This window comes from Amblyomma maculatum, chromosome 1, assembly GCF_055883805.1.
Source record: "Amblyomma maculatum isolate TAMU_Amacu chromosome 1, ASM5588380v1, whole genome shotgun sequence".
Taxonomy (NCBI): Eukaryota; Metazoa; Arthropoda; class Arachnida; order Ixodida; family Ixodidae; genus Amblyomma; species Amblyomma maculatum.
In genome coordinates, this window is record NC_139344.1 from 263,514,955 (window position 1) to 263,540,947 (window position 25,993).

The 25,993-nt window shown below is 47.1% G+C and overlaps 1 protein-coding gene across 1 annotated transcript; it reads right to left on the minus strand.

Annotated features, from left to right (window-relative positions):
• Nucleotides 1–3,682: 3,682 nt before the first annotated feature.
• LOC146206428 (G-protein coupled receptor 83-like) lies at nt 3,683–25,615 on the minus strand. The gene is made up of 2 exons (XM_084587028.1): nt 25,496–25,615; nt 3,683–5,545 (listed from the first exon to the last, which is right to left on the minus strand). Exon 2 carries the CDS (start codon nt 5,534–5,536, stop codon nt 4,373–4,375), a length of 1,164 nt encoding a protein of 387 aa, XP_084443154.1. The 5' UTR covers nt 5,537–5,545; nt 25,496–25,615; the 3' UTR covers nt 3,683–4,372.
• Between the last annotated feature and the right edge of the window lie 378 nt (nt 25,616–25,993).

A 25,993-nucleotide genomic window follows, 5' to 3' on the forward strand; every position in this document is an offset into this window, starting at 1 on the left:
CGGTTCCCGACTCTAGCTTCAGAGGACCCATGCCTCACCTTCCTTCTCTCACACCAGGGCTTCCCTCATCTCTCTGCTCGTGTTTTTTTACCGCGCTAATCTTTCATTGATCCTCTTCGAAAATTTGGAACAAAGTGGAGCTTTCCTCCGTCACCCTCCTGCAGGGTTACATAGCGAACAGCATCTTCCGACAACTTGTTTTTTTAACTTGTTGGCCATTAGTAATTCGGCCAGCTCACCAAAAGTTTTGGCTCCTGTTGGCTCTGCATAGAAGTTAAAAAAACTCTGCAGGCGGGTTGCGAGCGCTTTCCAGCCTTCATTGGGCAATTTCTCAGACTCGAGGAACCTCCCACAGTATATCCTGCGGAAAGTTTAAGCTCCTTCAGAACCATTTTTTTTCAGCACCTCATACTAGCGATGTTGTGCCGGTGTCAAGCGCGTTGATAGGAACTGAACCTTTTCTGCAATCAGCGTGAATACAAGGTGGCCCGGCGGGTCCTTCTGTACTGCGTAAGCCTCTGGCATATGTTCGACCGACTCCAACCAGACAGGAACTTATGGCTCTACCAGAAACTTCGAGATCACCCCGACAGCCACGATGCATGAGTAGCTAGCGACCGAACTCAGCGCGATTATCTTTTCTCTCCTCAGTAAGGGCTTTGTTCGCCTCACTTCCTTCCGTACGTGCTAAAAATTTGGCAAGCTCGAGCTGTAGTTCGAGAGCTCGAACCTTCAATTGCTTCTTTTTCATCTCCATAGCCATCTACCTGCCGGGCATTTCAGTAACAGATTAACTGTCCACTGACCCCTCTGTATCGCTCACTTCCCACGCCTTTCGCCTGTCCGGGTTGAAAACTGCAAACCGGGTGTTCATGCACCCCTAGATTCTAAACAGACAGCAATGCTCACGCCAAAATGAAAGGCAAGGAGGACTCACTCTCTTGACGATGTACGTCTGCTGGCCTCCGACGTTCGTTGCCTGTCCTTTGTCTTTCCTGTTGTTGAATCCAGCCTTCTTATAGTTGATGGTCAGGATCCTATGTATACAGCCGGTCCTTAATGACGCGCCACTGCACGCTCCACTCGGGATCCTGATCTCCGCAGCCGCTCCTTCTGATGCGCCGCTGCTGCTCCAGCTGCAGATCTCGGTGTCCGCAGTCGGTCCTTTTTACGTGCCGCTGCCTTCTTCCCCCGAGACCTTTGTTTCAGCAACCGGCCCTTTAGACGCGTCGCTGCTCGCTCCAGCGGTAGCTTCCCAGCTGCCGCTGTCCTTTCTGTTGCTTATATTGTCTGCTCTCTTGGATTTCCGCTTCCCTCCTGCGTCTCCATCGCAGGAACGTCGTCTCTCTCCTGGTTTCCGTCTTCTTCCTGCCCTGTCCTCTGCGAGCAGCAGGATCCTACTTGACTGCGCCAGTAAATCTCAGGTCTTGTACTTCCGAGACGGTGAGGTGGAACGACGATGAATAACGAAATACAGATAGCGATACTTGGAGATAACAAAGTGATTAACTGTAGTTTATATAGAAAACTTTGCAATTAATACAGCAAGGTCGAGTAACACATGGATCTGGCTAACTCGGCCTTGCCGAAGATGATGAGTTAAGCCATAGCGCAGAACTCTCGACTGGGACTTAGAGCTCAGTTTTAAGGCCCGGGGCCCAGCCCACATTTGAATCCTAGCCAACTGCAGCAAGCACAATGACGATTGGTTACTTGCTGCTTACCACACCTCTCCCGACTTTCCTAGAACAACTCTCTCGAGACACATGCAAGCAGAAAGAGCAACAAAAGTCAAAACATACAAACGGCAGTGACCCGAGCGATCATATTGGCCTGGCAAATCCCGGTCTCTGCCCCATAACCTTAACCTAAATAAATTTCTGTCTCTTTCTCTCTCAGCCAGGTGCCCCTCCTGACGGCAACTAAGTTAGTCCTAGGCGCAGATGCGTGCACGGGATGGTCACGATTGATAATGGACAAGTGCGCTCTGCACCTGACGACGAAGAAGATAGCGGAGCCGCGACGAATGGAGCTGAGCCGGCTTGCACTGCAACACATGGCAGCCACCTTTGCCCTGCATGGGACCAACTGGCCGGAAGGTGCCATCGCCGTTACACAAGCGTAATGGCTTTCATCCACGGGTATTTAAAATATCGGCATATAAGGAAGAAAAGGCGAGCAATATCTGTTCCACTTCCCGGTGGACACCTGAACCGTGCCCCTATGCAAAGGGATGATCGAAGATGGGAATGAAAGAAGAAAGAGCGGCCGTAGAGGAGGGCTGCGGATTAGTATTTCAGCCACCTATGGATCTTTAAAGAGCACTGACATCGGCGAATATGTCTACTTAGGACAGGTAGTAACCGCAGATCCGGACCATGAAAAGGAAATAACAAGAAGAATAAGATTGGGATGGAGCGCATTTGGCAAGCACTCGCAGATTATGACTAGCAGCGTACCGGTATAGGCTCAAGAGAAAGTATACAACAGTTGCATCTTGCCTGTACTCACCTATGGGGCTGAAACGTTGAGGCTAACCAAGAGAGTTCTACTTAAGTTGAGGACAGCCCAGAGGGCTATGGAACGAAAAATGGTAGGGGTAACATTAAGAGATAGGAAGCGTGCACAGAGGGTCAGATAAATAACTCAAGTTACCGACATTCTAGTGGAAATTAAGAAGACATGGACATGGGCAGGACATGTAATGCGAAGAGAGGATAACCGATGGTCGCTGAGGGTAACAAACTGGATTCTAAGGGAAGGAAAGCGTAGCAGGGGGCGGCAGAAAGTTAGGTGGGCGGATGAGATTAAGAAGTTCGCAGGGGTCAAGTGAATGCAACTAGCACAGAACCGGGTTAAGTGGAGAAATATGGGAGAGGCCTTCGGCCTGCAGTGGGTATAATCAGGCTGCTGCTGCTGCGGCTGCTGCTGCTGGTGCTGCTGCTGCTGCGGCTGCTGCTGCTGCTGCTGATGATGATGATGACATCGGTCAGCACACGAACGCCTTCTGTGCGTCGCTTCCCTCGAAACGCTGCCACCGCGGTCGCCAAGTATCCGTCTGCATGCCTATACCTTTAGCGCCCCTTCGTTTATCTTTTGAGAATGAAAATTGATTAGATGGAAATGAAAGGTGCAGAAACTGGGTCGCTCTCGGTGAACACCTCCACGCGTAGTTCAGTTCTTCATCTTGAGTAACGGCACGTTTGCTTTTCTAGCAACTAATTTTCTTCTTTGGCATATTCAGTTTTATTCCGTCAGAGTATCGAGCTCCGCCATTGTTAGACATCCAAACGCATGAGTAGTACAGGAGAAGTGGATGAGCGCGTCGCCGAAATAAACAATGAAAAACAATTTGCCCATCATGCAAACTACCATTTCGGCAGTAGCAACCATCGGCAAAGTTCTATCTTCCTACTTTCACAACAGACCTCCAGAGTTGCGACTGTAGTTTCTAATGCTAACCGCGCTGTGCCATTAAAATAACCCGGCGACTGGACGGCGCCTCTTTTTCTCTTCGTTCTTCCTCTCTCTAATTCATTCCTTGCCGCACGGGGCGGTTAGATGTTCTCCGAGAATGAGACAAATATTGCGCCTAGTCCTTTTGTCATAATAACTTTATTGGTTGTTATTTAACATGACCTAACATGCCACAAAGCAAAGGCTCTTTCTGCATTTCGTCTTCATCAAATGCGGCCGCCGCGGCCCGGGATAGTATCTCTCTTCCTCGTGTTCAGCAGCCGGCCTGTGCAGCACCTTACCGCTCGCTAGGAACCCCGGCAAAGGGAAGCGCCAGACATAAAAAAACGCCAGCATCTGAGAGAGCGCTTTATGGCAGCTTCTGCTACACAAAACACTCAAAAGTTAGGAAAATGTGAAGAGGGACTGGCAAAACATTTTCTGTGCATCCTCACAACACTAACACTCACTAGTCACTACACAGCTGACAACTTTATGCAACTGCTTTTGCAAGCGTGGAAAGCATACAACCACCCCGTATGCACGGGCCGAAATTTGCTGCGTTGCATTGTACACCAGAAAACTTAGATGATGTACCGCGTGCATGGATGCAGAGCCAACGAAAAATCATGCCTAGCTCTGGTGGTATTTTTCAAGATACTCAGGTTACGATGCTAGAAGGGTGATCTGGTGGTACATTTATGGCTACGGCTCTGAAAAACAAGCTCATGGAGAGTAACCATAGAAAAACACTAGAAGCACTGTCGTGTCAAGGGCCGGCCCTACATTTTTGAAGAAGTCTGGCTGCCGCTGCGAACGCTTCTTGTCAGTAAGAACAAATTAACCTCTGCCTTCCTTTAAAACCTGACTTATGTGGGAGTCACTGAATAACGTCTGTGCGCACCTCATCCGCGAGTCAGACGGAAGTTGTTCTATCGGCAGAACCACACGATGTACTCCTCAGCGTCGAACTTTGTTTGGCAGAGCGGCTGCCACGAAGACCACTTGCCGCCATCGCGGGGGGCTTCTTCGGTGACCATGGGGACGACTTGCGGAGAGCGCAGCGGGGAAGGCAGGCGAGGCATGACAGCGCCCCCTGACGGAACTTGTCGTTCAGCCAGCAGTAGATGAACGGGTTGTAGCAGACGCTACTCATGGCCAGCCAGTGGAAAGAAATGAAAAGGTTCGAGTTGTGCCGGTCGGGCCCGTCGTTGGCGCGGAAGTGGGCCACCAAATGGTACACATTCAAGGGCAGCCAGCACACCGCGAAGCACGCCACCACTAGCACGAGCATCTTGAGAGACTTGCGCTTGGAGCGCATGTGCAAGGCCTGCTGCTCCCTCGTCACAGCACCCAGTGCCTTGCGCGCCCACAGCGTGCGGCTCACGCGGCAGTACATGAGAGCGGTGAGCGCCAGCGGCAACGCGTACTGCGTCAGGAAGGTGGCTAGTGTAAGCCACTGGCGGAAAGCGGCCGACGGCGCAGGGTACTGCACCTGGCATCTCACCAGCGTCCGGTATGTGAACAGGGACACGACGCGGTTGAACACGGCGTGCGGCAGCGACAGCGCGCCAGCCATCGTCCAGATGCACGCGATGGCCCCGTGCGCAGGGCAGAGGCGTCGCAGCCGCAGCGGGTGGACGATGACGCTGTAGCGGTCACACGCGATCCACGCCATGCTCAGCGTGGACACGTACACGAAGGTCACCTGCAGAAAAGGCGCCAGGTAACATAGCACCTCGCCGAATGGCCAGTTGTCTAGCAGGAACCGAGAAGCGCTCAGGGGTATGGTCAGCGTGGTCATGAGCAGGTCGGATACTGCTAGGTTGGCGATGAGCACGTTTGTTTTTGTGCGCATCTTGCGCGACCGGACAACCACGTGGCACACTAGCGTGTTACCGAACACTGACACCAGCACGACGAGACTGTAGAGCACGATGACGAGCACGTCACGCGGCTTTCGCAGAAACGGCCGAGCCTCCATGGACAGGTTGCGCAGTAGCGAGCAGAGTGTGCTTAGGTTGGAGCTCTGCTCGGCCCCGCACAGGTCAGCAGGTGACAACCACGTGGCGTTGGCCATGGCCCGGAGCTGCGAGTGACACACACCAACTACAAGTTACGGCATACCACGCTCAGTTGGTGTGCTTACTGCTCCCATTTCCACGCCACACACACACACGCGCGCGCGATCCATTGCGAGCATTTATTGCTTTGGAAATATGGGGGGCATTCACTACTGCGACAGAGCACGTCTGTAGGCAACTCCTCCTTACCGTACGTGTATGAGAAAGCTAGGAGAAAATCGAGGGATCGTTGACTTGACTCTTTCGCTGACTAAGCTCTTGTATTCGTGTCCCGACCCAAGGTTTTCCGCAGGAATTGAAATTAGGGGGTAGGTGAGTGTAATTTTCTCGGGGCTATGGAGAAAAAGGGCAATTATATTTAGACTGCAGCTTTTATGCACCCGTTCGGCGGTTGATCCACAGCGCCGTTGGTGCCGTTGGCGATGTAACCGAGCGAGAGCCAGGAGCCAAAGAGAATTTCTGTTCTCAGGAACTCTCTTTGCCCCCGCCGGCCGCCGCTCAAGTGCTTCAGATTTTTTAGATAGCAGTTGCCGTGGCCGGCAATACTCTTTTCCTTCTTTTTGATTATTTGTTAACAAACCACTACCATCACCACCCACACGAATTGCAGAAATGATTCTCGTCCCCTTTATCTGAAAGCGGTTCATGAACATTCAGGCAACATTAGCTACCGAGCATTGTTATATTTTAAATCTAGAGGCAGTCGCGTCCCTATAAGCAATCTCAGTGTACGTGCGGTTTTCGAGACATACGCCGGAACGTTACCTTTATATTCATGCGAATACGCACGCAAGACAGAGACAGCTCATGAAAAACACCCTTCACATGGTTAGCTTTTGATCCGAACGTTGCTTCCTCTTCGGCATCCAAAAGCGAAACCTGCCCAGTTTGCCAATGGCACATGGAATGTCGTTAAACACCTCGTCACAGCTGAAGCCGTTTAGGCGGCCATCGTGACACGCATGAATACGAGAACCGAAACTGAATATTTAGAGCTGAATCTCTAGCAGCACAAGCGCTCTAGAAATGTTCTACAAATTCGAGCTGTCTAGAAATGTGACCGTCTCCAAGTTGACAAACTGATAATATAAGAGGCTATAGATGCTTTATTACTGCACCCTATTTAAATAGGGAGGCTGACAACAGCAATTACTCTTTTTTTTTTTTCTGTCCGCCTGTCCGCATAGCGTACCCGCGAAACAGCTTTGATGTACTGGTCATTATTTATTGTTAAAAATCTGCAAACTGTGCAGATCAGCCGCGCCAAACTGTTTTACTGATTGATTTGCATATTTTTTCATGCCGATAAACCACAGTAGCCTACATTAAATGACGCACTTTACAAGAATGGCGCTGGACTACACACAGAAAAAAAATACAATGGAGGTAGTTTAAAACAGAAGGAAAGATGAGAATGGGAAAGTGACAATAATGAAGATTAAAACAAGCATCGTTGCACACAATCTAAAATTTGTGACAACAAATCAGGTAGAAAACATCACTATCTCCGTGCTTAGATTTATGTAGAAAGAGAAAACAGTGGCGTGATTAGCGCGGCCAGTTCGTATCGAATAAGCTCCGACTTGACGTCACTCTCATGAAATTTACCAGTGGCATTTCAGCTGCATCTCATAAAGAGAAGCGACGCCCCGTTTTTTTCTGGGCACATTTGGCTTTGCGCTATCCCGGGGCCCTATTTTCGACAATTCGCCGTTTTGTTCAAATTGTGACGTACGCGTGACGTGTGCAGCAGGACGGTGCCAGGTTACGTAAGCACACAATCAAGTTACGCATTCTGAAGAAAAAGAGAAATAAAGTGACGGAAAAAGGCGCGCTGTCGTCTGCTACTACATATTGGCGCCAAGTATGAAAAATGACGGTGCTTCTGCAGAAACCGATACTCTGCGGTGCATTCCGTGATTCAGAAGCCTCGGGTTGCAGGGAGGGCGAGTGAAGTATGTTGTGGCGTTGCGGTATCAGTGTGTCATGACATACTTGCGGTCGGACATTCGACAGCAGTTATGCTCGGAGAGGCTTCGCGAGTTTTAGCTGAAGGGCAAGAAAGGCAACAGAATATGCGCAGTGGGTTGGCGCAGCATGGGAGCGGAAAGTAGCATTGCTCGTCACAACCGCCGATGACCTCTCGCGTTCACTTATCAGCGGCTTTTAAACGCAGGAACTAAAACGTTTAAGGACTTGGTCGTAAACAGAAGGAATCGACAGATTTCCAAAGTAGCTCCAGCACTGACGAAGAGGCGCCGGTGCAGCTGGCATGGCCCATGTCTGAGGACAACGCTCACAAGTCTCAAAGTATCAACAACTGTTAGGTACTGGCTGGGCTACCCACCTTTTTCGAAAAGCCGCGTTATGACCAGCTACCGTCAAGTCACGAAGTCTGCTTAAGTTTCTAACATATATTGTACCGGCTTGAGTTCTGTAGAGCACGTAGTGTAGAGCAGAGAGAGAGATGGAGGGAGATAGAGAGAGGGTCTTCCACACACACACACACACACACACACACACACACACACACACACACACACACACACACACACACACACACACACACACACACACACACACACACACACACACACACACACACACACACACACACACACACACACACACACACACACACACACACACACACACACACACACACACACACACACACACACACACACACACACACACACACACACACACACACACACACACACACACACACACACACACACACACACACACACACACACACACACACACACACACGCACACACACACACACGCACGCACGCACGCACGCACGCACGCACACACACACACACACACACGCACGCACGCACGCACGCACACACGCACGCACACACACACACACACACGCACGCACGCACGCACGCACGCACACACGCACGCACGCACGCACGCACAAAGTGGAAGGCATACGCTGGGCTTTGCACCAAGTCGGTTAAATTTTCATGCGCTAGCGTGCGAAAAGCTGTTGCGAAACGGAAAAGATGTCCGAGAAAGAGAAAAAAACAACAGAAAAATGGAATAGCAGGAAGGTAGGCTAGGAAGGTTGGTAGGGTCAAGTGGATGCAGCTAGCACAGAACCGAATGGGAGAGGCCTTCGCCGTGCAGTGGGTATAGTCATGCTGATGATAATGATGATGAGGCTAGGCCCAGGCTACCACACGTGCAGAGGGGGATAGACGAAGAATAAGGAAAGAAAGCGAAAGATGACTGATGAAATCATGGAATGAAGCTTGGGCGGCGCCGCGCGCGCGCATTCCTTACTGTCGAAACGGTAAAATGCAAATCAATAATAGGGGGATTATTTTCCGGCTGCATTACAAAAAAAGCAATCAACACAAAATATCACTCAACTACGTCATGTGATTAGAGAGTACCGTCATAACATGCCCCGGAGGCAAATCATGAGCCCGCATGCATATTAAAACCAAACTTGATATATGATACACATCACATGTGGCAAGCAAACATGTGCCATGTACATACAACATACATTCCTTTAATAAAATAGAAGCTGTGAGCATTTTTGCTTGTTTTTCCCATCGTGGAAAGGCTATTCAAATCATTAACGTTGCAGTGGGTGCATAGTGCAAGGCAAAAAAAAAAAAGGCAGTGTTTAGGACCGACGTTTAAGAAAGTCTGTGGTGATCCCTCGCTGCCTCTCGCGTGAAGTTCCTGCACAGCCATCGAATCATATGACCCCTCAGGTTGTACTGACGAACCGATCAGACAGATAATTAGAAAGCATCGCGGTGCTCTCTGAAATTCACGATGGTTTGGTGGGCGCTGTTTAACACAGAGGCAAAGAGAAGGAAACACGGGGCTAGCGCCTTTATTTCTCTTCTTTTCTTTGTCTCTGTGTTAAAGAGAGCCCACGAAACCATCATGAGCAACCTACAACTCGCCCAACTTCCCCTTCTGTTGCTCTCTGAAAAGCCTCGTCTCGCGCAGATCAGCCGCTTGAGTTAGCGGGCCGCATTGCTGCGCTTGGCAACGACGGCGCGGATCGATGGTTTCTCTATGAAAGCGAAGCATTTGCAACGGGAGCGTAGCTACGACCCTCGTGCGGCTGTAAATCCGCCTTTTCATTATTAATCCTCTAAAAGGTTGCGCAGCTGAAAAGTACCCTTATGACGTCGTTTCAGTGCTTTCTGCAATTACAACAAGATGTGTCAGCTTACTTCACCACCCACCAAACTGTCTACCAAACTGCGGTGAGTAACAGCCGCCTGCACTGCACGTCGAATTCCCCATGTGTCTTACGCGGCCGCCTCAAGTGGTTCGAAATGCGGCGCCCACCTTCGGTCATTCACAGCAATGACCGAACATCCTTTACGTAATGAAACGTCACTTTGACGTCGTCGTTAAATGTTTATGCATGACGTATTTCCCGCCACACAACGTCCGCCAATCAGATTTGAGGAGTCGGTTCTTGACAGTGGACCGTTCATTTCAGCCCATTCGTAATACAAGCGTAAGTGCTTCCCTTCCTATTATATATATACCTCTGTTTTCCCTCCACAAATACTAATAAATACCATCCAGACATCATAAATAGCCCTGCAAAAAAAGTTTTCATGTTCATATCAATTTTACGTCACCGCAAAAAGACGTTTCGACAGACCGCAATTTCGCGCCACAAATTTGAAGCACGTGACTTTTCTGACAACTAATCAGAGAAACAACATGGCGCTGAAAGGCGGCCATGTGTGTAGAAAATAGGGCCCCTGCTTTTCTTTTTTCTTTCGATTGCAAGAAATACAGTTTACAAATATTGCTAGCTATATCCGTATGATCGGGCCGGACACCTTATCAAAATACAGCAAATCTGCTTATATTCATTGGCATCTCATATCCTATTGCTCATTGCTTCAGCCAGGAACGCAGATAAGCCGATTCACAAGAAATATGTCAGAGAATTTTATTCTCGTGACTTATTAGCAGATAGGTGTATGTAAAGGAAAAGAGAAAGTACACTAAACCGTGCTCTAGCATATTTACTTTATGTTTAAGCCACACAAGTTCACGGAAGTTATATCTGAGTGCAAATTTTTCTAGGTTAACTGAATGCGCTCTAGAGCGCGGGGACGTAACAGCTTCCCAAAGTCTCCAATTATTTGGTTAAATATATTTCTTACTCGCAAGCATGGTGGAACCAAGAAGCTTGCCCGGTTCCTGGCACTCTGTGTTGGTCATCTCCAGCAGAAGCTATACCAAGACGCATGTCGCATGTGAGACATGCACTTGACAGCCACGCCAAAAATCTTGTCGCGAATTCTTAGAAAGGACTGGATGCAAACAATGCACTCGCAGCCTACGCGCGATGGACACCTCCTTCTTGTCTGCCACCCCCCCCCCCCCCTCTTAACCTCAAGCTGTTGAATGTTGAAGCAAGGAAGACACCTGACAGCAATACTAGGCCCCCAGAAACCTCCCTCCTTTGTCCGTGACGGAACGTGTCTCGCAAGATATCTGTAGCATTGCGAAAGGCAGAGGAGCCCTCGCAATTGTGCTCCTAAGTGCCTTTCGACCCTGCCCACTAAATAGATAATTTTGCTCCTACTGCCACCCTCGCCAATTTTGGGGGCGAGAGGCGCGTATGAGCACAATTGCCTATTCAAGTGTGCGGGATCCTGATTGCACCGGGGTGCCTCTGCCTTTCGCAGTGCTTCAAACTTCTTGTGAGACAAAGTATAGTTCGATGGTTTACTGACCCTTGCTGCATTCTTTGCTGCCTTCACCCCTCTCATCCTCTACGAACGATCCTCACGCTGTGCGCTCCCTGTGTGCCCTGCGCCAGCACTCGTGCACGCCGCGGCCGACTGAAAAATGGACGGTAATGTAAAAAGCCCCCCTGTCCTTTCTCTCTATCACCTTTTCTTTCCCGTCGGCCGCCGCTCAGGTGCTTCAGATGATTTTGATAACAGTTGCAGCAGCCGGCAGCTCTTTTCCTTCATTTTGATTATTTAATAATAACAAACCACTACCACCACCACACGGACATGCCTTTTCGACCCAAGACTTTCCTCTGAGCCCAACCAATTTTTTCTTGGTTCTGTTTAAAACATTATATTTTGTACGCATATTTATAGCCCAAACTTATGCGAGCTGCAGAATGCAAGAAGAAAAATAATTTATCCCTGCTTTGGCTCCAAGGCTACCCAAAAGTTCGCTTAATATTTCAGCAGCTGAAACTCTATTTAGTTCGGCTTTTCATCAAGCTATTTGCCTGACTGGAACAGGTTTTTATTTTTTGTTTTAGTTGCTGAGCATAGCCTAACTTTATTTTATTTTTTTTTTTTTCATGTACGCGTAGATATGCTCTTAAGCTGAAATGGCTGAAATTTTTCCAGGGAAGACCCTCATGAATATTTGCTTGTACTAAATTTTCATTCTCCACGCTCTTGTACACCATGCCTGAGGGGCCGCATACAAAACCAAGCGATCCTAAGTTAACATGGAGCAGTTTTACTTTTTTACGCCATTACCGTAAAGGCCATCGCTAACGCTGGTCGACAGAGATGCTTTTCGCTCAGCCTCAGCCGACTTACTCTTCCAAGAATTTCACTTTTGAAGCCAAAAGTAGGGCTCCATTTGTGTATTCAATGGTATTGTTTGCTATATTAATTTGAGCTAACTGCGTTGCGACGCAGTTAGCTCCGAAATGAGCAAATGTTACTGAATGAACCATTATGATTTTCTGAAATAAAACGTTGTAGTGTGGCGATAATTTCCCAGCCTCAAGGCTGTTCTGTGCGACCTTTGTTTTCACGTCTGCTTTGCAAAAGAAAATTACTCTTAGTATTCTAATCAGACTCGGAGCGCACACATAAGCGGTGATGTGTTACTGCTTCGCACTCTTGATCACCAATTGCAATTACGCTGTTCATCCCTCTAGCGACTGCAATACAATACCTTGAGTATCATCAGCATCGGTGTCGTAATGAAGCATGGAGAGAAAGAAAACAAGCATTTAGGCTCTTGGAAGCTCTGTGGAGCGGTAGCAAGAATGCTTTATATAAGCTAGTCATACTTCACTTCAGCTTATAACAGTCCTGCTTTTTTTTTTTTTTTTTTTTTTTTCATTGGCCAGAGCTTATTACCTTCCATGAGCCCTTGTGTACAATGCCTCGTCTTAGCAGTCGAGCATCTCTTTCCAATAAACTAGTAACAATATCATTCTTCCATGGACCTCATCACGTGTTTTATGGGCGTAAATTCCGTTGCTGCACACGAACTTTGCCATGCACCTGAAAGAAATTACATCGACGTGTCTTGCATTTTGCTCCCACTAATTGCCTGCGGTTGTACGACATTCGATACGGCTTGTTCTCGAGCCGGAAAGCACTCCGATTTTTGCTCTAGAGAAAATGAAGCAGGAGCGTAACCTGCCGCATGTTTACTGAATTCGCACGCGCATGGCAATAATATGCAGAGCAAAAGGCCATTTTATGCAAGAAAAGAGCTTTCCTTGATGCTTATACTGTACTATACGAGCTTCCCATATCTCGATCAATGTTCCCATGCAGTGCTGGCTTATAACGGCAAAACACACACACACAAAAACAAAATCCCTGATAGTGTGACTATAAACTTGGAAACTTCGGTGCAAAAGAAAGTGATTAAGCATATATTACCCGTCCTGCTAGGTTGTGACAGGTAGACTGCTGCTGAGATCTTGCCGGAGCTATGACACACGATAACTGAGAGTGGGGAGCCGCGCTAACAGTATATTTGTTTTAATTTTCCCTGTTTCCGCAGATTCCATATCTGTTACAAGGACGACATAGACATCGCTGAAATACAGGTGTTCATCATCAGATATGGATGTCCAGAGCAATCAACCGCGGCTGAGGCTGAAAGAGACATCTGGTCGAGTTTTCTCAGACGGCATCTGGAACTGCCAACCATTTAATCATTTGACCTGCTGGATGGACGGATGGATGGAATATAGGAGCGTCCCCTTTAAAACGGGGGGGGGGGGGGGGGGGGGGGGGGGGTAACAGTAGCTGTCATGCTCATTTTTCTCCCTATATCTTAATTATTGATTTAGAATGGTTAACTAAACCATCATTCTATTTATTAAATTTTTGTTCCTACATTACTAACATTATGTCACTTCTCTGCTTTTAAGCCACCAATCTTCCAGTCGTTTTTTGCTAGTTTCCACCGCCGGTTTATTCACCCGGCCACTGTTATCTCTAAACCCCAGAGCTTCAGGAACAGTGATTGCGCCTGCACCAACTTCCGGATGGATACCATTACATTCGAGTATAATATGGTCAATTGTTTCACTGGAGTTTCCACATACAGCACATGCGTCATCTCCATTGTTAAATTTCTTTTTGTAGCTGCGTGTTCTAAGGCACCCTGATCTAGCTTCCAAAAGTAGGGCACTGCCTCTTGAGTTACCAAGGAAAGCTTCCTTCCTGATCTGCATTTTCCACTTTCGATATAATTCCACACTCTGTTTCTTTTCCATCGAATTTATCCAATTTTTACCTTCTGTGTTTTTCACCTGTTGCATTTGAGGCACTTCCCCATTGATTCAAAATGATGATTTATAAGCAGCAAACCTGTTAAATATTCACAAGGTGTTCTTTTGCAAGTAACGGAAATTTCCTGTACTCAATAATAAGCTAACAAGGGTGTTTTTTGCGGGCTAATAATTAGTGCTAGTCGACTTCATCGATCTGATTCAACACGTTTCCCATATCAAAACAAATACTTGTTACCTACATGAATAGCTAAGTATAAAAAATTCACAACTCATTTAAACACAATTAGCTTGAGAAATTCATTACCACATATCATAAAGGAACCACTCAATATTGCAACATATCATTTAAACCTACACGCTGCTCTTCATTCTGTGTGGATGTTTATTAGTCAATTTTTGTGTTGCGTTTTCATTAGTCATTCACCTTCTTTAGCGTGTATTATACCCATTTTGTACCCTTTCACAAATATGCCATGGTGAAATAAACCGACCGACCGACGGACCTACAGACCGGCTGAATGACACTGGCAGACTGATTGATTGACTGGAGCAAACTGGCATCTTTGACAGGATCTAAAATTCCGGTTTAGGGTATTAATATTCTCGCTGTAAGGTAATTAGAACTTGGCGTTTTCGCCGCATAATCCTGATGGCAGCGGAAAGATAAAAAAAAATTCAAAATCGCTTTCGTGAGAGCGATAACAGCGTCATTAAACTAAAATATTACTCTTTTTTTACTCAATATAAGAAGCATCGTCGGTCTTTATTTCGTGTACCCGAAAAAAAAAAAAAACAATTATTCGCGACTTCAGTTTCCTTGAGATATTTCTTCAGGTTTCATAGTGCTCTGTGCTGGCAGAGCGAAAGATCTGCTAGATATGAAGGCGTCAAGTAGATTCTCGTATTAGAAGTTTTCGCCATGCAAAATTGAAAAGCCTGGTATTCAAATAACATATAGCTTTCTCCAAAACACTGCAGAAACAGGTTTCATTGGTTGATCCTTCATTAGATCATCGCGCATGCTTGTCGTGTTGCTCATTTTTTTCTTACCACTCTCTTTAGCCTGTTCTTTCATTTTGTGAGCCAGCTTCCTACAGCAGTCGCAAAGCTCCTTGGTATACAGCATCTGCTTGGTATACGCCCTCTGTTCGAAAGAGGATATCAGCGTGGAGATCAAGCCCAACAAGGCACTCGGCGTGGGCCTGCGAGCATAGACAAAATTCCCTGGCACTAGCGGAACTGCATCGGCCAATCAAGCTCTATAGGACTGACCGTTAGCACTCATTTACTTTCGGGAAGTACGTCCATGTAAGCGCATTACTTGTTCCCCCAAACAACGCGGCTGCAGAAGCCAGATAATCCTTCTCTGGAGGGTTATTCTTTCCTTTTCGAGCTTGCATTGTGATGATCATTCACGTGACAGTTTGGTGGGAATTCCTTTATTAAATTATCTGACTGTCTCTAATTTGATGTCATGCACATGTGCCCACTTAATTATTTGGCCACAGCGAGTTACTGCGCTACGATTTGAATGCTGAAGTTTTTATCATTAAGGAAGACTGATAAAACTAATCACATCCGCAAAAACCAAGAGGGAGGGACGCGCCGTCTTCTGCAGCATCGTCTAGGCTCAGATGCCAAACGCGAGACGACGAGCCTGTCAATGAAGTTTCCACAACCCATCAATAGCAAGAAGCCCGTGTTAAGCAACAAAGAAAAGCAACGCATACACTAGTATTATATGACCTCGAGCACATTCAAACACCTGTAGATCGCAGCTCATATGAACCTTTTAATCGGGGTCTGTAATTGAAGCACAGATGAACGCGAATCACCGACCTCGTCTCTGCATTTGGAGCAGAGGATGACGGGGTGTTAGAACGCATGTGGAAATGACAAAGGCAACAGAGGTGCGGCAGAGCTACGCAGGGGAAGCGGAGCAAGGCATAGTTGTGAGCACCGTTTGTATCCTATACCGCGCCTCATCGAACCGCTTCACAACCCAATCATTTTGAAAGAACGCTGAGTAGAGCAACACGATTTACCGTTTATCCGGTTCAAGTTGTTGTTAAATTCTGTCTCATTCGTTTTCTTTTCCGATGGGAAATCTACTGCCACTTCTACAATAACGCATCTTTACAGTGGGAAGAGTTAGTGAGTCGCAACAAAGCAGGGTGGCATGTCAATCGCTCCTCCAGTTGGCCGTGGTCGTTCTATCGGAAGACATTTATCGGCCTTAATTCGGCCTAAAATTAATCCGTTTTTCTCTTTTGTTCATCACCCTGCCCCGCCTTTCAAGTCTGTAAAGCTAAAGTTCCGCCCTCTCTCAATATTACCGTCCGCTGAAGAAGGAATCGTGTCACAAGTGACTGCTGTGCGTCTAGAGCTGTTTCCAAGCATACATTTTATAGGACAAATGGAAAGCCGTATGGAAGAATGAATGGACGGACGGGTGGGTAGATGGGTGAACTGATAGATTGGTGCATGGATGGGTTTGTGGGTGGATGAATGGATGTGCGGATAGATGAGTTGATGCGTGATTGGATCAAAGGATGAGTAGATGAGTGGGTGGATAGGAAAATTGATGGATGAGTGTATATGAGTGTATGGGTGGGTGAATGTGTGAAATTTAGAAGCGTCCCCTTTGAAACGAGGTGGAGACAGTCGCCATCATGCTCAGTCTGTCTTATTATAATTCTTTGAGCACCCCTTGAGTTCTAACGACTGTTGATATTGTCGTAAATTTTTATTAATTCTCATTTATTATACTTACATACCCAGCCTGTTACCTAATCACCAATTTTCCGAACACTTGCTAATTTCTACCGCAGATTCATTTATGTTTCCCCACCGGGTTGGTGCAGTGGTTAGGGCGCTCGACTGCAGTGCCCAAGGATGCGGAATCGAATTCCGGCCGCGGCGGCCGCTTTTCGATGGAGACGGGAAGCAAAGCGCCCGTGCTCTGTGCGATGTCAGTGCTCGTTAAAGGTCCCCAGGTGGTCGAAATTTCGGAGTCCTCCCCTACGGCGTCTCCCATTGCGTGAGTCGCTTTTTGACGTTAAATCGTAAAAACCAAACAAAACCATTTACGTTCCCTAATTGTTACCTCTAAACACCAGAGTCAGGGTGAGCGACTGTTCCCGCCTTAGCATCTTAATGGACACTTCCACATTCCAGAAAGATGTCGAATTGTTTTTATGGATCCACTCTACACCAAACAGGTTTCTTTTTTTTGTTGTTGTTAAACTTATTTTTGTAGCGTGGCGTTTTGAGACACCCTGATCTAGCATCAAAGAGAAGACCACTGCCTCTTGAGTTGTCATAGAACGCTTTCTTCTTGAATTGCTTTTTCCAATTCCTACACAGGTCTAGAGTCGGCTTCCTTTTCCTTGAATTATTCCAGTTTGTACCCTCTGTATTTTTACCTGCTGTTTAATTCCTTTACTTCTGCTTGCCTACACACTTATTGATTACTTTTCTGGTCCTTTTCCGTCAATGTGAGTGAAAGTACTTTCGATTTAATTTATTTATGTACCTTATAGCTTCCCACCTATTAACGTATACAGCTTCTTAAGCCATTCTTCATGCAATATTTCGCTCTAAGCTTCTTGTGCTGCGAAAGACGCCCAGTCCGTCGTTTGTACTTTGTATTGCATCATTGGTAGCTTTGCCGTGGGCCCCAAGTGGGAATCATTCCCACAACTCTCATGTTTTTCTCTGACCTTGACTGAACAACAAAGCCACGCAGCCGAAGGTAAGCCCTGGCACCATTATAGCGTCCCGTAAATACCTTTCTGTATACCATATCAGCTGGGCCTACATTATGTTCTGTGCGCTATTATTGCAACATCTCTTGCCCTTTCGCCCTAGTGGTCTGTTCGTACTTTTCAACACCGGTCGTTCGTTTCTCCACAACCCGAGATAGTTTTATTGCGTCAGTCTTCGTTCCGCGCAGCTAGTGATGTCAGCCCTAATACTCTTGCCGACTCTCCTGCCCACTAGCCAGAGTGGCTGGCCTCGTCGACGCACGTCGACCAGTTGGCTCGTCACATCTCTCATCGGGAAAGCGCATATAAGAAATTGATTTTACCTGTAATGATATTTTTCGCTCTCTCGCCCTGCCAGCGCTATTTTTAACCCGACAGCGTTAAAGGTCCCGTTTACCGGAAAATCCGGCGTCGGCGTTAGCGTTGTGAGCAAAGTCGCGAGCGTGACGCTGGCAGCTGGCAGTTGGCAGCCGACATGGCCGCGCACTAAGGAAACGAAGTATAGGGTTGTCTGACGTTGGCAGGAGCTGCCAACCTCTCATTTCATATGGGAGGGTGATATGAGAATCAGCCTGTCAAGGTACTTGCATTCATGTTACCCCCGGGCAGGCACGCTCATGCGGATTGCTTAAAGCGGCGCTTTATATGTGGGCTGGTAGCCTACGCTATCGCGTCATACACTTAAAGATTAAAGGGAAACTGCACCTGTTTTAGATTGCGATACGTTTCGAGGACTAGAACGTTTATAGCTTTCAGTTTAAGCATGCGAAATGTTTTAGGTTTGAATTAGTGGCGTCATTAGCGTTAAAAACTGTGACTGTGATTAGGTTTCTCTGCATCACACAGGGACGGGTTGGGTGCATGATGACGTCATTGATGGTACCGATAGATTTCCCGCATAGAAACGCTTGGTTTGAAGAAGTACCAATAACGCTAGCGAAACAAAAACTATACTAACGTTGTTTGTCGGCCTCAGAAAAGACAACGCAGGAAGTGGGCGAAGGCAAGGAAAATAAGAATTATTACCGCCCGTCACGTCATCACTGAGCTTCTCTGCAGATACTCAGTGCTGTGAGAAGGAACTCGAGTTTTTTTTTTTTATCTTTGATTACGTCGCCAGTGTGAAGCTAGCAGAAAAACTCTTTGCATGCATTAGCTACAGCCCCTATAGATTTCAGTTCTTGATTATTGCGGAATACTCGAAAAGTGACGCAGCTGCGGGCTTTCTTCGGAGCTTGGAAAAAATATACACGCGAGGCTTTGTTTGTCGGAAATAAATGGAGTTGGGCTTTCAGAAGGTGCTCTCCAACATTGCAACCGCATCTACAGTGTAAAGGCAATAATTAGTATTAGAAAAATTATCTGAATTACTAATTACGTAATTGCTAAATAAAGAAATGCCTGTGGTGCGCAGAAAGATGGCTGGTAGCTGTATAAAAGTGTTTTTTTCTGGCCTAACTCAGATGTTTCATTTTTAACCCTAGTTAGCTTGAACACCCTGTACATATACTCAAGGTACTCAGAAGTAATCCCTTTTACTCGCGCTTGCCACACACCGGGTGCCTCGGGAAAATATGCGGCCCTTCTGTATCAGGGCACGCATCATTCTCCTTTTTGTTTATGTTGTTTCATCAACATGATAAAAGCGCTGTGCTGGTTAGCAGCCGTGTTCCCTTCCGTTCGTTGTATTCTCCGTTGTTTTGCCTCATTTAAATATCAGCTACCAAGGTACCTGCTAGCTCTCCTAGTGGATAGCAACAGGATGGAATAGCAGTGCTAAAACATCAGCGCTACGAAGTGAGAGTTCATCATTGTTATCATGTTACCGCAGCCGAAATGATATGTATGAATCGAGTACTACATGTAAGCGAAGAAATCTTCGGAGTCGCACCAAATACGTTAGGCAGTTCTACAGCTGGCGGAAGTGGCGTCATTTTACGTAATCGCATCCTGGGCGCCGTAGCCCTTCAGTTCAGATGGTGCTGCTCAAATGCCTTCATGTAATACGGTCTGGCAATACGCGGCCGGCGTGGAAGCATTCGGTGGTGGAAAGACCCGTGGGCTGTGCAATACTGGCGCAGGTGATAGATCTGAGGAGGCAAAAGATTTATCCGCAGCCCTATACTATATACGATGTCTCCTATTATTTTCCTTCTCTCATTCCCTCCTCCATCCGTTCCTTACGGCGCTGTTTAGATCTCCTCCGAGGAGTGAGACAGTTATTACGTCTTTCTGCTCTAAAATAATTTTCATTTCCATTTTCTGAAATTTTTTTCGCGGACCGGGCACCATTACGATGACAAGCTTTATAATTCCTCTATAAAAAGCTGCAGAGAATTTTGGCTAGAATGCTAACATTGTGAGAAAGCGGGGTTGCTCAAACTTTCTGTGGCTATGGGCCCGGTGCGCTGCAGCTTCAGCTGTACATCTCTTGGAAGAAGGCAGCAGAGCAGGTAACAGCACAAAACATAAGAAGCACACACAAACACAAGGACAACGCTGTATGCTTCTTATGTTTTGTGTTGTTACCTGCTCTGCTGCCTTCTTCCAAGAGATGTGTGACCAACTAGCTCAACGTTCGACTATGTGGTAGATATGTCGGGCGAGCGCTAGTAACGTTGTCTGCTCTTCGGTTTCATTTCTTTTTATTACGCGATATCATGGCTTGGCCAGCGTCACGACGCTTTAAACCGTCGTTTGCCGGCATCTCAATAAAGTTGTTCATACATACATACATACATACATGCATGCATGCATACATACATACATACATACATACATACATACATACATACATACATACATACATACATACATACATACATACATACATACATACATACATACATACATACATACATACATACATACATACATACATACATACATACATACATACATACATACATACATACATACATACATACATACATACATACATACATACATACATACATACATACATACATACATACATACATACATACATACATACATACATACATACATTATAAGTTAAAGGCGCCAAAACAACACGCACACACACAAGAAAAGAAGAACAGGATAGAGCGCCCCCGTTCTCTATTGTTCTATTATTGTTCAGCATGTGGCGCCACCAGGTAGTGTTGGGTCAAATGAAGGAGGTTTAATCATGTCCTCAGAAATCAGCTCTGGTGCAACGGCGTGCTATTTATGCGGAGGCCACGGGTTTTACCCTACTACTTGGGGCGCCATCTGGTAACCGCGACGTCAAATAGCGGAGGTTTAGCCCTTTTTAACGTAGTTATAATGCGCGAAAGCATCCGCCGTGGTGGCTTAGAGGTTAAGACTCTCGGCTACTAGACCCGTGTACCTGGTTTCGAACCCGGCCAGTTCGTATCCCCTCCGATGTATTTTTTTTTTTTTTTGTGTGTGCGCGTGCATGAGTGTGACAGCAATACAATAGATCGGCATCACCAGTCATCGGGCAGTCGGCATCATAATAAGAGGCAGCGCACTGGACTATTGTCTTGTGTTCGTCCTTGTCTGTTCGCGCTAGCTCCTATTATTATGCATTTTGACCAACAGGCCCAAACCCAAGATTCTAGTTGAAAGATCCGTCGAAGGAACTCACGCATCCACCACGGTGGCTCAGTGGTTAAAACGCTCGGCTACAGAACCGGAGTATCCAGGTTAGAATCCGACCGCGGTGGCAGCGTTTCGATGGAGGCGAAACGCAAAGGCATCCGTGTGCTGTGCGATGCAAGCTCACGTTAGAGATCCTCATGTGGTCGGCGACGCCCTCTACTGCGACACCAAATTTCTCTCTTTCACTCACGCCATCCTCCCTTCGTTTACTGTGCGGTTCAGGATTCCGGCGAGAATTGTGACAGGTATATAGCGCATTTCCTTTCCTATAAACAAATTTACATTTCTCGACTTGCGCTTTGGAGCCGCTGCAGGGGACGTAGTTTGAATTACTCGCACGAGGCCAAGTAGTCATGACCTCACAAAACAATTTAGACTGTCAGAGCGACGACACAAGCGTTATACGATTTTGCTAGGCTTAGATACTCTGGATTAGGGCAAAATATAAAGCTGCCCACGGATGTATAAGTCGTTTTTGAAACAAGTAAAATAGGTTCGTTCAGTTCTTTCCTTGTTTTCTTCTGCACCTCAACTCTTCGAGGTGCCTGCCCATTTGGCGAGCGACGTGTAGTTGACATGGAGAAGAAGACGACGAACTTGAGAGAGACAAAACTTTATAAAAAGTAGCAAATAACCATGTCCGAATTTTTTAGAAGGGAAAGGTGCGCAGAGAGGGAGCGCAGACACCGCTGCACTCGCGAAGGTATGCTCCTTTCCTCCGACCCGCTAGAGAGTCCTGGAATGTTCTCAAAGCCATGCTCCGCGCACGCGTCCTTCTCAAGGACACGAAGAGGGCCCGTTCTCTGTGATGGGATGCAGACGCTTGCGGCTGTACCTTCTCGCCCATTCCTGAAGGTCTTCGTGGCTTCCACCGTGGTTTGTCGTCAGATGGCCTAGCGCCCCTGTCGATGGGGGTGAGGAGGCGCAGCACCACAGTCGAGAGCGCGTAATCGGCCGCGCTTCTTTCGCGAAGTTTGTCGGTATTTCTATTTTCGCCGCTTTCTACTGATGGCGCACCTAAAGTGTTGAAAACGGAGCACCGCGGCCTTACAGAACATATAGGACGTCCTTCACCTAGCGGGGAGCCTTTTATTCACCTCCCCACGTCCTAGTACTGTTTGGATGCCGCGTCTCTAGGTTGCGCTATCGATCTCTTTTGAGCGTTCCTGTCCTATTCCTGTAAGTCCCAGAGGCAGCGCTGGTCAGAAGTAGGCTTTACGACAGCCATAAAAGGCGCGAGGATCTCTCTAAGCGGCATGCATAATGTCCGTTCATTGAAAAGGAGGCAGCGAGTGCTCAATTCAGTACATATATATGACCTGGACTTTCAGGTTTGTAAAAAACTTCGGCGCTTTTTTTCTGATGTTTGTTTCAGAACTTAACTTTCAACGCGCGCTTTTCAATTTATTCTTTTCGGTGAAATATGGCACGCGTCAAAAGGGACATGCAGTGCTTATATTGGCCTTTTTACAAGAGCGGGCAGCTAATCCGAAAGCGACTGTAACGTATAGTAATGGTCATATTAAGAGATACCCTTGCAAAAGGGAGTGGTACAATCGAGATATTACGTAAAAATGTCAAAGCTAAACAGTCGTGCAGTGAGATAACAACGTGAGTGGATGTTCAGTTATAAAAACTTGGTTGTCACATTCTGACTGCACTCTGTGCTGTACGAAAAGAGTGCGCATAACATGGTCCGCCTGCTTACTGCAACGATGCGACTGTACCGCTTAACCATAGCGGAAGCCAGAACACGAAACTTTGGTGCCATTTATGCATGACTCCGCGTTTACGTTTGCTTGAAAAGATTTCCAAAGCTGTCAGTGTCCTTATACGCAACGTAAAAGCCCACCTAAACAAGAAACGGCCCTAAGCCAGTGACAGTCTTCGCAGACCGCGCCGTACTCTCTCGCCGTATCTCGCAGCAGCTGCCATTATAGAAATAGTGCCTCCACATCTGCAGGAAGGACTGTGCTCTCGCAAATCATAAACGACTTGAAAACTCATAACCACGGGAAGAAGCTCCAGAAACGCTGCTGTCTCACCGCGTTACTGGCCCGAGATCCACCTAAATTTCTCCTGAGACCTGTTGTCACTGATATACTGAACAGCGGCCGGTTTACTGTGACGTGCTAGATAGAAATACTGACCTCTTTTATTTAAAACCGAAATTTGAAATATGATTTCGGCCTACTTTTATCGCTGTCTTTTGTTTTAAACCGAGAAGCCCAACCGCTATATATATATATATATATATAGCGGTTGGGCTTCTCGGTTTAAACTGTCTGGAAGGAAGCAATTTTTGCGGCTTAGTGTAAGCGCCCCACATCGCGGAGAATCCCGGCGCCGTCGTCAATTATGCGGCGCAGTTCATGAGCGAATGATCCGAGGAACTTTTAATAACATTCAAAAGTATTGAGGGAAATGTTAAAACGAAGCTAGCTAGAATCCAACATATAACAAGAATATAAAAAAAAATTAAAATTGTGATTGATGAGGGCGGGTATTACGGGTCGATTCTAGTCTATCTGCAGCTGCCTAACGGCCTGCCAAACGGCCTGCCAAACGGCCTGCCAAACGAATGCGATTCAGATAGATCGCGAAGGCTTTTCTTCGCAGCATGATATTAATGAGAGCTGTTGGTTCAAGCGAGTTTGAAGGCGACCTATATAGTGAACGCACACATTTTTACATCTCTTTCGGTTGTCATTTACCGAGTCGTCTTTTATCACTATCGTGTCGTGGCGTTTCTTTTTTGTCCTATTATTGTGCAGTGTATTTTGGACTACTAGCTATAAATATCCCATTGTTTGTAAACAAAAAGTGACTTTCTTGGATTTATTCCTCAATCACACACTGACACACGCACTTCACGGGTTGACCGGCCTAACTTTTAACTGTGTTCTCAAACCTCATAGAGGGACGACGGGTAACCAACTGTAAAGGAGATCCCGCGGCTCTGTTGACCGTAAAGGTGGGAATTTGTGATATAATCAGGTAAAAAGTGGAATAGCCGGTCAATGGAAGCGCACATGGTGCGGCCCGTGGCGTCACTTGAAACAGGCGTTTTGCGCCTATAGTTCCCATCTCTCCTGTCGCGGTGCAGCTGCTCCATGAGAGCTACGAGTAGAAAACTATGATTTCATCAAAGGGTCGGTGCGTTCGGCGCTTGATAATTTCAGGATTTAGGAAATGGGTTTTACAAAATGTTAATGATGATGCCATGTGAGGTTCGAGATCGATCCCAGAACGTCAACATCGCAGGAGCGCCTTGAAGGCGAAAAGTGCCCGGAGTCGGCGGCGTCTGAGGGAAGCCTCCACCTTTCAACGCTGGTTAGTGACACGCGGTGTTTGAGGGGGTTCCCCTGCCACAGCGGCTGCACAGCAGCAAGCCTGTGTACAACCTCGATCTGAAGCTTGTTCTTAGGTGTGCAGAAAACTGGCGATTACGAATAGAAATGTAATAAGAAAGGAACCAGAATTCGAATAAGTTCTTGAGTGAAAGAAAAAAAAAATGTTCCTTCGGGTATTTCATTTTACTCGGCTAGAGCGAGACATATACTCCTTCATTAGCACACTCAAGGAGATTGGGCAAAGGTAAAGGAAATGGCATCCGGAGAACAAACTTTGAATCGTTTATGAGAAAAGGGAAGGCGCAGTAACTCTCTCATCTTCGGCAGGCATCTCAACTGCTCTGGGAGGGAACCTGTGATGGAGCGTCCTGCACTGCTGTTGACATACTCAAAGCACGTCGCGGCAGTATCAAGGCTGCTCACACTGCACTGCTTTGTTTGCCTACGAGCTCGATCATTGCACGTAAAACTTTGCGCTTGAAGTGGCAGTCTGTACTTCATATACATGCCGGTCTGAACGCATTAGCCGCGGTTAATGCGCTCAGTTAATCGCGCTTGCACAGACAAATGTTTTCTAGACTACCGCTTCCTTGCACGTGGCTCTCATTCCACTCATTCCTAACCCCAAATAATTAGCGCACGCTGTAATCGGAATCGCACCGCTGCACTCACATTTGCCACACAGAGCGTAAGAACGCCGCCTGTGTTGACCGGCAGCGCTGGTCGGCGTGAGCCCCGCAGTTGACAGGACCGATGCGAATGCCGCGCAAACACCTCCGGCAGGCACCTCGAAGGCGGCCCAACTAGCGCCGCTGATGGGGAGGGAATCCGCACCCACGCAGTGGTCGCACGTAGCTGCGACAGCGGCTTCCCTTTAGTGGTACCTGCTGCGTGACTAAGCCAGAGTCCGCTGAGGCACCTGCATCAGTGTACATGGACGAGAAGGGAGAAAGGGTTGGAATTCTTGATAAGGCCGTCACAGTGCCGCAGCAATTGAGGGAAATCGAGTGGCACTACTAATTACAGCGGAACCTGTCCGCCACTACCTTCCCTGTGGTTCAAACCTATTCGTCACCTATGCCCCCCCCCCCCCCCCTCCCTCCCCTACCTATGCTCGCGAAAGTGTTTTTTGTTCTGACAAAGATGTTAAAAGGGTCATGACAGCTAACA